We start from the raw sequence: 12,953 nt of genomic DNA on the forward strand, positions 1-12,953 counted from the left end.
GGGAAAACCAACAGGAGTTTGTTCTGACTGTTGCTGCCCTCTGGTGGAGAAATAGGTTCAAAGTGAAATGCAGAAAAAGATACATCCCTTTGCTCATGGGCACTATTATTGGTATATCTGACAGGCATCTCTGGTCCTGTGCAGTAGAAGTTTTGCACAACAAAGCTAAATGGTCACTGAACAGATTATGATTTGGTAGCATGTTTAATAATTTTACATTGCATTTACAACAAGCAAATGGGAGCTATGAGCAATGGTATTTTTTAAATTGTTCAATGCTATAGCAATTTAATGGTTGGTTTTTCTCCTTTTATAATTTCAACAAGTATAAAGACTACTTTTTACCATTGTATATTAATTCCCTCCCCCTCACAATTACGAGAGGACTTCAGACTCAATTAGATTTAAGAATTTGAAGTATCAAAGAGGTCTGCTATATTATGAAAATGAAGCATAATACTGTATCGTCTCTTCTAAAAGGTGTGAGAAACAGGAGAGGCTTATGGACTGATATTTGTGAAATAAATAAAGAACGGAAAAGACCCCATGGCGCACACAAACACACACACACACACACACACACACACACACACACACACACAGAGCTAAAGCTTATGTCTGCACCAGCAAAGATTAGCTTTGTTCTGTTTCAGCAATGCCTACTAAAAGGTGGAGGCGGGACACTTCAGACTTGAGGGAAAAGCCAGATAAATAATGGTGAGCTGGAAATGAGGAGCCCCTCCGGCTTGTCCTGCCTTTACCCTCTGACCCTTAGGTAAAAATGTGCACTGTACAGTATGGGGGAAATGTAATTCTACTGTGATTAATATGGGGGCCGCACTGCTTCAAAATAATGGCTGTGTTCAGATGTAAAAATCTAATTAAAAAAAAACAGTATAATGCATAAGTATAATGTGCAGTGCTCTTGGGTTGCATATTAACATTCTTCCACCCAGTACTGATGAACAGAGTGACGAACAGCTGCTGCCTCTCGGTGTTATCGGTGTAATTGGATGCCCCATTCCAGTGCGATCAATATTGAAAAGGCATCATGGTTTTCTTTAGCATCCTACCCCTGGAACAGCAAGGGACTAAACATATTACTACAGACAGTCATGCAACTTTGAAGAATGCACTGTATAACTGCAGGTATAATAGTTTTGTTTTTTACAGTTATTAAAAGTGCACTTTTTTAACAGAGAGTATTTATAACTACAAATACAAGTTCACCATGAAACCTTGTGTAGCAACCAAGCTGAGATTTCTTCGACAACTGTTTAATTTGCACTAACTTTGCCTAGCTACAATAGCCAATAGCTAGAATATCACTATCATTGTACATAATACACACATTAGAGTTAATGTTACAGTCCTATCTTAAGTGTCTTCAATGTTTTATTGTATCATATTTAATTTTTTTAAATACCATTTAATCTATTTTAGTTATAATAACTTTTAGTTAGTATACAACAGCTATTATTGTGTATAACTTAAAAATATAATAATACTGCTGTAATACAGTGCTTTCCCAGGGGTTCACAAATCACAAATATACCTAACTACATGGGAAGTGGAGTATTTTATAGAGACTGTAAAATCATAGATGCTGCAATTATAAATGCACAATTAAGCACCTCACCCTTCACAATTACAATTTTCAATACAATGCTATATACATACTGAACATGGTAGCATTAAATTAATGTTGCTGTTTGTTGACATGGAATTCTGCAGTAATCCATCTTTTAGAAACTATTATTGAAGTAGCACAGTTAAAGTTTCAATATTTAGATCCCTGGAATTCATGGTTAAAAAAACACCTGGGGCAAGTGGCATTTCCTACTTGAGCAGTCCTTTTGTCCATGTGGTCAAGCGCTTATCTGTGAAGCGATCTCCATTTCATTAAGAGTTTAAAGAAAAACACCATTATTTAGAAAATCTATTTTCTCAAGTGATTCACCTGATAGTGAACTAACCCCTGCACACCTTTCCACCACATTATTTAAAACAAAAACAGTGGCCAGCTGCACTAATGACAAGAATCTGGCTCGAGTTCCCCTGTCGAACTATTAAAACTCTGTTTAACGTGAGGGATTTTTATCTCTTTTATTGCCAGTCACATTGCACACCAAGGTCGACAATATGACTAAATGATTTGGTTAATTCTAATTCAAACAGTGTCAGCTGGGGGTCCACTCCGCACAGCGGGAGGATTGGTAGAGTAATATCAACACAGTTGTGATTACTCCATTGAAGCAGTAGGGCGCTCCAATCAGTGCTGAATCACTCTCCTCATTACAGACTACAAGGCCAAATCTCAGTGGGTGGACCACAGAATCAGGCTTTGTATCTTCCCACTGAAATTAATTGAAATTCATTTGTGGCACCCTGATGCTACCCATCAACACTGGACTCATTCACATTTGTGCAATCCACCCCAGATCCATTAAGCAGAAGCACATTTCAAGTTTTAAAACACGTAAAAGCACAGGTGTATTCTGTGGTGTGGACCTCTGCTTTCAGGCCAGATTGTAAACTGCAGTTCACAGTATCAGATGCATCATGCTGGGAAGGATTCTTGTTCAGGGAAAGCAAAGTACTCTGACCAGGTATTGCTCCCGTGGAGGGCTGTATTATTTATTTATCTACTCTTGCATGAACATCGGGGGGACTACGGTCTCAGGCAGCATGCTACAAAAACTACAACAGATGTGATGACTAGCACACCTTTCTCCATACATGAGAACTAATATACCACATGGTTGCCACCCTTGTTTCCCATCAGATGCAGTCCTAAAACTCTGCATAAACGGTTGTTATAATTCATAGAACACAGACTATTTTTACACACCACATGCAAAAGCTTTCCTCTCTCCAAAGCAAACCCAAGTACTCAAGCAAAAAAAAAACAATTATCACAAACACATTAGCAGCTAATGCATTCACCATTCTCATCACTACTCTGTACCGCTGAATGCTAGAGGATCAAACTCAAGCAAATACTGATATATCTGTAGCTGTTTATTCCAGTCTAAATGGGCCGTTTTATAAACAACATTCCAGGAATCTCAAAATAACCTTTTTTGGGTGGGCCTTTATTGCCTTCAATTGATAGTGACAGCTGCAGGGGGACAGGAAAGGAGGGAAAGCAAATGGGGTGCCATAGTCGAAGTCGAACCCATGGCCGCAGCAGCAAGGACTCAGCCTTGGTACATGGGGCAGCTACAAGGTGAGCTACCAGGACGCCCCAAACTAGTGAATATTTGATAAAAATCCACTTCTACCGTGAGATCCTGTTTACAAGCCTTAAAAAAAAGCCTCAAAATCCTTTTCACAGCTAATAGCAAAGACCAACTTAAATGTCCTTTCAAAATCTTTATTTCCATTTTCCATATGTATGGACACCTATTTGTGTTCAACCGCTGTGCACAGGAAAGATGTCCCTACCAGATCTACCTGCTGATGACTTGCCAAAGCGGCCATGGAAAAATAGGGAAGCAGCATGTGGAAGCGTGCTGGGGGCTAGCACTGGTCCCATGACATTATATCATTTGGTGTGGCTTCCATATAACCTGGGCACGTCCTCAATAGTTTGCGCCACAATCATATCATACAACACAATCTGCTCCTGCAATCTGGCTCCCAGGCCTATACGCAATCTTTAGGGTTTGTATACCAGTTTTAGCAATTCATATAGAAAATAATAAAGTTCAACAATCAAACAAAATAAGTGTTACTGACCTGCAAGGCTGCAAGCTGAGGCAATCTGAAAATAGAAAAGTAAAAGTTTTACTCTAAAGTAGGAATGTAACAACACACTCAACTCACAATTTGTTACAATTCACGATACGATTTGGATTGCAGACATATTATGAAGATTCCTTAACTTCTCAGACAAAAATCTACAAGCTACAAAATCTGCTGTTCAAAAAGTGGCTTAACAGTCTATAGCAATATAGCGATACAGTGCATCCTACAGCATACTCACATGGATTTACAGAAAATACATGCAGCATCAATTTGACTTAATCAGTGTAAAAGTGGTATCATTACTGTATTCATCCATTATTGTACTTATTCACTGGTATAAACCTAAAGAACAAGATCCATATAATGTTATAGGTTTGCCAATGAATGCCTGTCTTCACACTCTCTTTTTGTTTCCACTCTCAAGTGTGCACAACTAAAAAACATCATTACCTACAACAAATTTATTTATTTAATTTCCTCAATAATTTCCAAGACAGCCCCCAAGATTACCACAAGCAAGATACCTTACTGCTAAAATCAGGTTTCTGTCATTACTGGCATGTTCAACACAATATACACTGCCTGTCCCCAACCTGTCTACATACTGATGATATGTTCCACTTACTAAGCTAAGCATCTAAATTTCAAGCCAAACTTTAACATGACCTGTCCCTGTTTGGGGAACTTTCAGACTCTTCAAACCGTCTTCAATTCAGCTGTAATGGAAACATTCAGCTTAAAAACATGGCAACCAGAAGTGACCTAGCTAGCTTGTGGGCGGCAGCAAACCTTATTTTTATCAGGTTTATTTACCTGTATCAGGTTTATTTACCTGTATTTGCCTGGTTTATTTATCCGTTCCATTATACATTTTCATATTTGCGTGTTTATCATTTTCTTTCGACTTACTTTTGTTACTGTCCAGTGTTTCCATTAGTGGTCTGCCATGTTTGTGCAGTAGTTTTCTAGAACATTACCGGAAGCTGTTTGGTTATAGACTGTGTATTTCTGGAGTGTTTTTTTTTTTTTTATCAATCAAACGACTTATGTTCTTTTGTTTTTCTTAACGAATAATTACTCTTACAAAATACAAACATGGCCGCTCTGTTACCTGAATGCAATCATCAGTGTAAACGTGTCAAATGTAAAAACGCATGGGAGACAAGCGTGGTCTGGAACATCGGCCATTTATAGTAGCGATTACACAATTTTGCCAACAGAGGGCTCAATTCCTAATCCAAGGGTCTCAACGGTGCTTTCAAATGCTCCTCGTAGAGAGAGTCAGCGCGGTTGTATAATAGTAACGTAAGTAAGACATAAATTAAGGTTTTAAAGTGAAGAAGAGAAGCATTGCATTAAGTCCAAGTAGAGTTGAAAACGTGAAACAAAATTGCTGCTGCCATTAAAGCATCAAGCCATCTCTGTTGACTAAACACGGCGGAATTCATTCTATTCTACATGTTTTGGTAATCTTTTCCGACAGGACCTGAATGCAGCACCCATCCCGTGCCAGTTCTGTATGGTCATTTGCTTTACATTTGTTTGGGGCGGAGAGCTGGAAAGTTCGTGTTGTTCGTTTGCAGTTGTTCACCTAGGTGGTTGACAAGTAACTTTTTAACGAGCTGGCAGGTAAGTCTAGTGTTGCTTAAATATTTTTTTCCCATAATCATAGCACGCTAGACAGAAACTTTTATTATTTATCATCATACCTTTGGGCATTTTAATCTCATCAGAGTTAAGTGTAATGTATTCCAAGTACTTTCAAATATATGTATGAGATAAGCAGCAGGTTTATAATGGTGCTGTCATTGTTTGTATTTCCTGTTGTCACTGTAATATTTCTATAATGTTTCTGTAATAGTAGGAAAGAGACCTATCTGTGCTGTGATATTTGTTTCCTTCCAAAATTAATTACAAATCCAAAATAGTGAATGTGGCTTATGCAGGGCTGGTCCTGACCTCCCTGGGGCCCAAGCAAAATCCTGTTAGGGGGCCCTCCTATCTGACCCTGTAAACCATGGAAACCATTTGCCATTGACATACAGTCACACCAGCTCCCACTACAGTACTTCGTCCTTTAAAACCGTTCCATCTGTTGGTCTTAGAATTAGATCTATACTTTATTATGTACAAACAAATGATATTCATCCAATAGAATATTTTCTATAGAATATAAAGAGAATATTCACATTGTAGAAAATATAAATGTAGAAAATAATAATGGCTGCAGTTTTAAGTCTGAAAATATCTGCATCACCTATTCAAATTGGTTCCCCCAGATTTCCTTTTATACATTTTCAAATATAAAATACTATTTATACTGAGGCTTTACTGCATACTTGATGGTTAATATTTACTGAGAGATTTTTTTGCCCAGTATGGCAAGCTAATCAACATTTTAAATTCAGTATTTATTCAGTAGTCAATGTCAATGCATTGCTTTCTATCTTGCATTACAGAGTTGTAATAGTGTGCCTATAAGGCTGACCAGCTCTGGGCTTATGTGTGTGTGTGTGTGTGTGTGTGTGTGTGTGTGTGTGTGTGTGTGTGTGTGTGTGTGTGTGTGTGTGTGTCTGTGTGTGTGTGTGTGTGTGTGTGTGTGTGTGTGTGTATGTGTGTGTGTGTGTGTGTGTGTGTGTGTGTGTGTGTGTCTTAGCGATGAGCTGTGATTATTTTGTTATCAGATAATTGCTACTGTTGTGTGTTCTCCAGAATGCCTTCTAGGAAACCTGTAACAAGTGCTTCAAGCTGCTTCTGGATGTCCCTAAAGCACCTAGTGGTACTCTCCTCTCTGTGTAGTCTTATATCTGGATACTCTGAGAGTGATAGAGTGCGTGACTTGATGACCAGATATCCTCTAATTGATGGGTAAAGGATGTTTATTGTCTTGCCTACACAGGGGTTTGATTTATGGAAATAAGTGAATGGAATCAAATTAGAATACCTCTTCATCTTTTCTGTTTTTCATTACACCCTCTCCCTCCATCTGTCAGTCACAATGACCTAGCTCTCCAGCTGAGGATATTTCACAACAATCGGCTGAGCCAAATTGACCTTCAAAATGTTAGCAAATTGGCCACCGACATCACCCGTCTCCATGCAGGCCATGTGCAGGCACAGGTATTGTAGTTGAATCAACCTTTCATTGCTGACACTGGTCTGTTATAAAGTGTGGATTGCTCCAGAGAGCAGCAAAATGAACGCACACATTTACTTTTTTTTAACTGTCAAACTTTGACATTTTGGACCTGAAGGGACCGTGTTGTGGAAAGATCAGACCTAAAATGACAGTCACCTCAGTAACATACATGTCTCTGCTGTTCTCTTGTGTCACATCCCCGTCCCTTTGTCAGATGTTTGCAGTCTATGTGATGTGTGGGGCCCAGGAGAAGGATGCTGTGAGGCTGACTCTGGAACAAATAGATGTAGTCAGACGCATGTGCACTGAGTACCAGGACTTTGAGCTGGTCACATCTGTCCAGGGTATAGTATAACTCGTAATGGGTTTAGATCTATCTGGTTATCTACAATTATGATTCAATTACAATCCTCTTATTTATGAATCCATCCTCTTAAGTATGTATTATTTACAGTCAAATTTAATTTATAATGATCATAACGAGAGTTCAGTAATTTATGTTAAGAACACATTCACTAACATGTAAGCATAAGACAAAGTAGTTGTGATTTGATGTATATTTTTATGTATGTTTCCCAGGAGATTTTGTATTATTTGTTTTTACATGCTTTTTTCTGAATGCAACCTTGAAGCAGGTAGCAGCTATTAGCTTGGCAAGATGCCTTCATTTTGGATAATGTGTGTACTGTGTGTGCCATACATGTGTGTCGGTCAATGCAGAACTAACGAATTCTGAGATGAGGCGTAAGATAGGCTGCCTAATAAGTATTGAGGGGGGCCACTCTATTGACAGCAGCCTGGCAGCCCTGCGGATGTATTACCAGCTTGGGGTCCGCTCCATGGCCCTCACACATACCTGCAACACACCCTGGTAATAAGGAGATTTATTCTGAATGCATTATATTACTTAGAATAATATATATGAGTCCTATATTTCAAATATTTTTTTTAATTAAATAATTATATTTTATTAAAATATATATACACACACACCTTGCACACACAAGGGTGGACATCAATGACAGCCACATAACACAACAGAGTATCAGTATCAGAGTACTAGTGATCTAATAAAAAAGCATCTCTAGGTCCAATACAGATATTTGGAATTTAAACTTCTTATAAAGCCAAGGCTGCTATACTTCATATTACTGTATAGAATATGTTTTTAATAATGTTGTATTGATTTTCTATTACACTGTTCATTGGCTCAGACCTGCGTAGAACTTTTCCTTTACCGTAAGCTTTTGTTGCTATTTTTAAAGATAATAGAATTTTGGATTAAGGATTTGTTTACAGGGTTGACTGAGGGGAAATGTCAAATGTGTTTTTTTTTCCTCCTATGCAAACAAGCCTGTATTTGTACTCTCTTTATACTTCCATTTCAGAGCCCATAAATGAAGCACTATTTGGAAATATTTTACATTTTCTGGTAGTGAGGGACACACAATACTTACAACGCTTGCATAATTGGTGGTTTTGACAGTATCCCTTTTCAATACAGGGCTGAATCATCCTCAAAACTTTATAATGTCTATCAAAGACAGAACAACAGCCTCACACACTTTGGGAAGGTAAGCTTCTATTAGCATTTATTGCATTCCAAAAAGCAACATGTCAGCACGTTTGCAGATTTTGGCTGTCTCTTATTTGAGAAGGTATTAGAACATAACACTTGCCATTTGATTATTACAGCAACGTTGCTGTATAATGTAAACAACCTTTGTTAAAACAATTATAATGCTTTTCCTATTCAATTGGCCCTCTCAACAGCAGCATTGTAGGACTTCCTCGATTGCCATCTGCATGAGTGTGTTATTTGCACGTACATGTAACCATATCCTGCTGTCTGCTGAATTGTCTTCCTTCCTCCCAATGATACTGTAAATGGCCACTTAAATGGTTTTTCAATGTGTTTTCTAGGCCGTGGTGGAGGAAATGAACAGACTGGGAATGATAGTGGACCTTTCCCACACTTCTTGGGACACGGCCTTGGCCGTGCTGAAGCATTCCAAGGCTCCTGTAATTTTTAGCCATTCATCTTCCTACTCCATCTGTAACCACCACCGCAACGTACCTGACTGGATGCTGCACCAGCTGGTGAGAGAACCAATTCACTGAGTGATTAATTGCTTGCTTAGTTGCTTGATTAAATGACTATCTTATTAATCAAGTCACTGAATAATTTTAATTATAAGTTTTATTTATACCTCTGACAAAGAACATGTAATATGCTTTTATTTTTAACTTTTTTGTGTATCGACAGGATAAAAAATGTATGAGCTGATTTCCACCATTAAACAATTATTCTATTTCAGCCCATTAACGGTCATTATAATTGACTCTAAATCCCAAGGGTATAGTTGTAGCATATGATCTAATTTATGACTTTCATTGTTCGCACTAATCTCTTCTACATCCTCTACTGAACTTTAGGTTGTACTTGGCTGTCAGCTGACTGTGTGGCACAGGGTTTCCAAAATAAAATGATGATTCACAGTCTAGCCAAAGCTCCAAAGTGCACGTCCCAACATTCTTTAGTCGATTTTTACTGTACTTTAATCGTGGTGCTGTAGGTTTGGTTAATTATCAGTTAACTCCTAACAGTAGCAATATCATATTTGTACTCTCTACTTGTGATGTCTTTCCCCAAACAACAACCCCAGACTCTTTTCTCTCAGTATCTCATATACCTCCCATTAGCATGTGTCCTTATTCAGCTTAACACTAACTCATTACTAACTTTTTCCCTACTTGAATCTAGAGGGTCTGCTTATATAGGGTGTACTTTGCTTACAAAAGAACATCAATCTCCTTCACGACTTGTATTTTCTTTTTCTTTTTTTTATCAATTTCTTTTTGTTTCAGCCTAACCCAACCACCAGTAATGTATGTTGAAAGATATAATTACATCTTGCCTTACTTTTCAAATGTTAATGTCAAAAGGGTTGGAGTTGCATTTTGCTTTAAGTATTTTTGGTAGTAATACCTTTCTATCAGAACCAGCATTAACTTTTTATTAGGGTGTTTCACTTCACCTGTCAGTGCTCATAATGTTATGGCTGATCGGTGTATTATCAAAATGTAAATTTGCCATGTTTAATATATATACCTGGTGTCACAGTAGATTAAGATTGAATATCAATGAATGTAAATAAAATAAATAACATGGATATATTTCTCTTATTTAACCTCAACCCAACTCTGGCCCCCTCAGATCCCACTTTAGCAGGCATGTTTCTCATTATACCACAGATTTCTGTGTGTGCGTGCTCAAAACAGGCTTTCGGTTTACTGCAGCACAGGGTTACAGGGTGTTTGAGATAAGACAAATATAAACCCAATATTTTCAACAGCTACCATTACAACTGGTGAATGTAAATGAGACAGAAATACAGGCTGCTTGTCTCTAAAAAATGTGATTACATACATAGATTCCCTCTTAATGCTTTTCTACATAATATTTCTTGACTCACTACACTTGGCAGTGACACTCCTGTGTTGTGTTTCAGAAAAAGAACCACGGATTGATCATGGTGAATCTCCACAGCAATTTCATTTCCTGCAGGGATGAAGCCAACATATCTCATGTGGCTGGTGAGGCATCCATGTTGACTGTTTTTTTTAAGTCATCGAGTGAATTCATAGTATGTATTTCTTACATCTCAGATAATTTATTATTCAACCTGGGTTTTACAGAGCATTTTGATCACATTAAGAAGGTGATTGGAGCTGAGTCGATAGGAATTGGAGGGGACTTTGAAGGTGCTGTGAGGTGAGAAATATTCACTATTCAATATTCATTAAACACAACATACAGATAACTGTGATTGCTTTAGTGCTTTTAGGTGTGCTATGATCAGGATGAGTGGTAATCTTCAGAGACACAACTTGCATACGCACACACAGAAACTAAAATAAAACAAAGCTCATGCCAGTAGGGTACACACTTATCTCTGGCACTTTCCAGACAACATGTTTAAGAGGTTGTTGTTCATTCAATTTTGTGCTTTTGTTAGCCTGTCATGATATCAGCAATTTGGCTGTCTCAGCTGTCAACAAGCTGGAAAATTGTAATAAAAACAAAAATCAATAACTTTGTACTTCTAACAGGCGTAAAGAGAGCTGCTGCAGTAGATTTACTGTAGAATGGTGGGCATTGAATCTGTGTGTTCCCTGCATGCAGACACAATCTAGTCCTAACAGGAATGTAAAAAGAAAAATAATATTAACGGACCAAATTTGCCAGTGTAAATTATTATTATTACTTATTGATAACGAGTGTATGAAGTGACAGTAAAACAGTCCGAATGGTTTCTTTTGTGAATTGGAATGTGTTTTTCCTCTGCAGATTCCCGCAGGGGTTAGAGGATGTGTCAAAGTATCCTGCCCTAATACAGGAACTCCTGCATAGGAACTGGACAGAGAATGAGTTGGCTTATGTCCTCCGAGGGAACTTCCTGCGAGTGTTCGTGGAGGTTGAGAGGGTGAGCTAGAAGATTATTATATTTTATGTCAACAGCTTCCCTGATAAATGAGGTGTAGATAGGTAATTGAAAGGCATATTTGCACTCCATGTCTTGGCCAAAGGAGTGAATTGGCTATAAAAACATCCTCAGCATGTATTATTTCATTAGCGAGAGGAAAATATGTGATTCTACATATTGTATTTCTCCTAAAATAAAAGACATTTTCTGTCCTGACACAAATGCACACTAACCATCTTATTTTATGAAATAGTATTCACAAATGCATGGTACAGAAGTTGTTTCCTATATATCGCCTCACTCTCACTGTATTTCCCCCAGGTCCGTGATCAGCTGCATTCCAACCTGCCCAGTGAGGTCCAAATCCACTTAAAGGAGGTGCAGAACCCGTGCAGGATGGTCCTCAGACCTCCTGACCAAAGACAGCAGCCCTCTGACCGGAATTCCTCCTTCAGAGCCCAACATGGACCAAAAGGTCTGCTAATCCTGGCTATAGTTCTGCTGCTTTCCAGCATATTTATGATTGAATAAATATTTAAAAACTCAGATTAGCTGCACAGCCTTTTTTTAAAGAGCATAATTTTTAATGTTAATAAGAAGAGCTTAATAAGATTGCTGTAGCTGTTTGTGAGTCATCCCGACTTTCCACAGGTCAGTAAAGATAAGGAAATACTGATGACTTTCTTATAACCAACACAAAAACCATTCAATATGGAGCCCCATTTGGGAGGTAATTTAATTGCCAACCTCTGTATATTCTATACATATAAATTAAAATACTCAGATCACCAGTCCTATGAAAGGCACTTTGGCATTTATTTTGGAATTTATTGATTAGATATTTCATTTGTTGCTGAATTTTTTGTACCCGTGCTGACATCACCACTATGAAAAATGATGGCATGAAGGTGAACAATGGCACTGATACATAAACAGCAGATATGGCACACAAGTTCTTTGAAATCTGTATTTTTTCTTTTTGTTTGTGAAGGTTTAATGTATTGTTGCACACTGAGCAGTATTTGAGGTCATTAGGCCTGTGGTTAGCTAAACAGTTCACAATTATTTGTGCAATGTTGCATTATCATCTTATAAATTTCATATTATTGCTATAATATTTACTTTAAGGTATTTTATGAAGCGCTTCATCAGAATAGCACAGGGGAATAGCTTATGAATAGATTTTTTATTTTATCTTACTACAAAGTAAGATGTTGTGGAAGTGTTTATTTTATTGTGAGCTTTGGCCAAAGAGAAAACCGCCTTTGTTTCTTCTAATTTCAATATTTTCACATAGAAATAACTGAAACAAAAACCTTCCTTGTTAAGATTCACATTTAACACTGTATTGGCAAGTTGCCCCTTAAAGTGTGTATTCTGCCAAAATGTATATTTGGATTGCTGGCAAGTGATTATGTTCAAGTTTAATTTTAACCTATGTGAAGTGTCTTTGAGTTCCTTGAAACTTGCTCTATAAATAAAATGTATTATTATTATTATTATTATTAAGTGGCATAATCCATTCCTTTGCTTTTCTGAAAAGAAAAGGAAAACATTTTTTTTTTATTAAAGCTAAA

At 37.6% G+C, this 12,953-nt stretch overlaps 1 protein-coding gene across 2 annotated transcripts; it reads left to right on the forward strand.

The window, feature by feature from the left end:
- Positions 1-1,447: 1,447 nt before the first annotated feature.
- On the forward strand, positions 1,448-12,881 carry dpep2 (dipeptidase 2). Of its 2 annotated transcripts, XM_051380291.1 has the most exons (12): positions 1,448-5,055; positions 5,234-5,379; positions 6,463-6,618; positions 6,744-6,870; positions 7,104-7,233; positions 7,610-7,760; positions 8,394-8,463; positions 8,813-8,989; positions 10,402-10,486; positions 10,589-10,664; positions 11,241-11,376; positions 11,698-12,881. In XM_051380291.1, the coding sequence occupies exons 3-12, from the start codon at positions 6,464-6,466 to the stop codon at positions 11,905-11,907; spliced, it is 1,317 nt and encodes a 438-aa protein (XP_051236251.1). In that variant the 5' UTR covers positions 1,448-5,055; positions 5,234-5,379; position 6,463; the 3' UTR covers positions 11,908-12,881. The 2 variants fall into 2 exon arrangements, with proteins under 2 accessions (XP_051236251.1, XP_051236250.1); XM_051380290.1 differs by having other exon boundaries at positions 1,448-5,379.
- The last annotated feature ends 72 nt before the right edge of the window (positions 12,882-12,953 follow it).

The sequence above is a fragment of the Dicentrarchus labrax genome, unplaced genomic scaffold, assembly GCF_905237075.1.
Source record: "Dicentrarchus labrax unplaced genomic scaffold, dlabrax2021, whole genome shotgun sequence".
Classification (NCBI taxonomy): Eukaryota; Metazoa; Chordata; class Actinopteri; family Moronidae; genus Dicentrarchus; species Dicentrarchus labrax.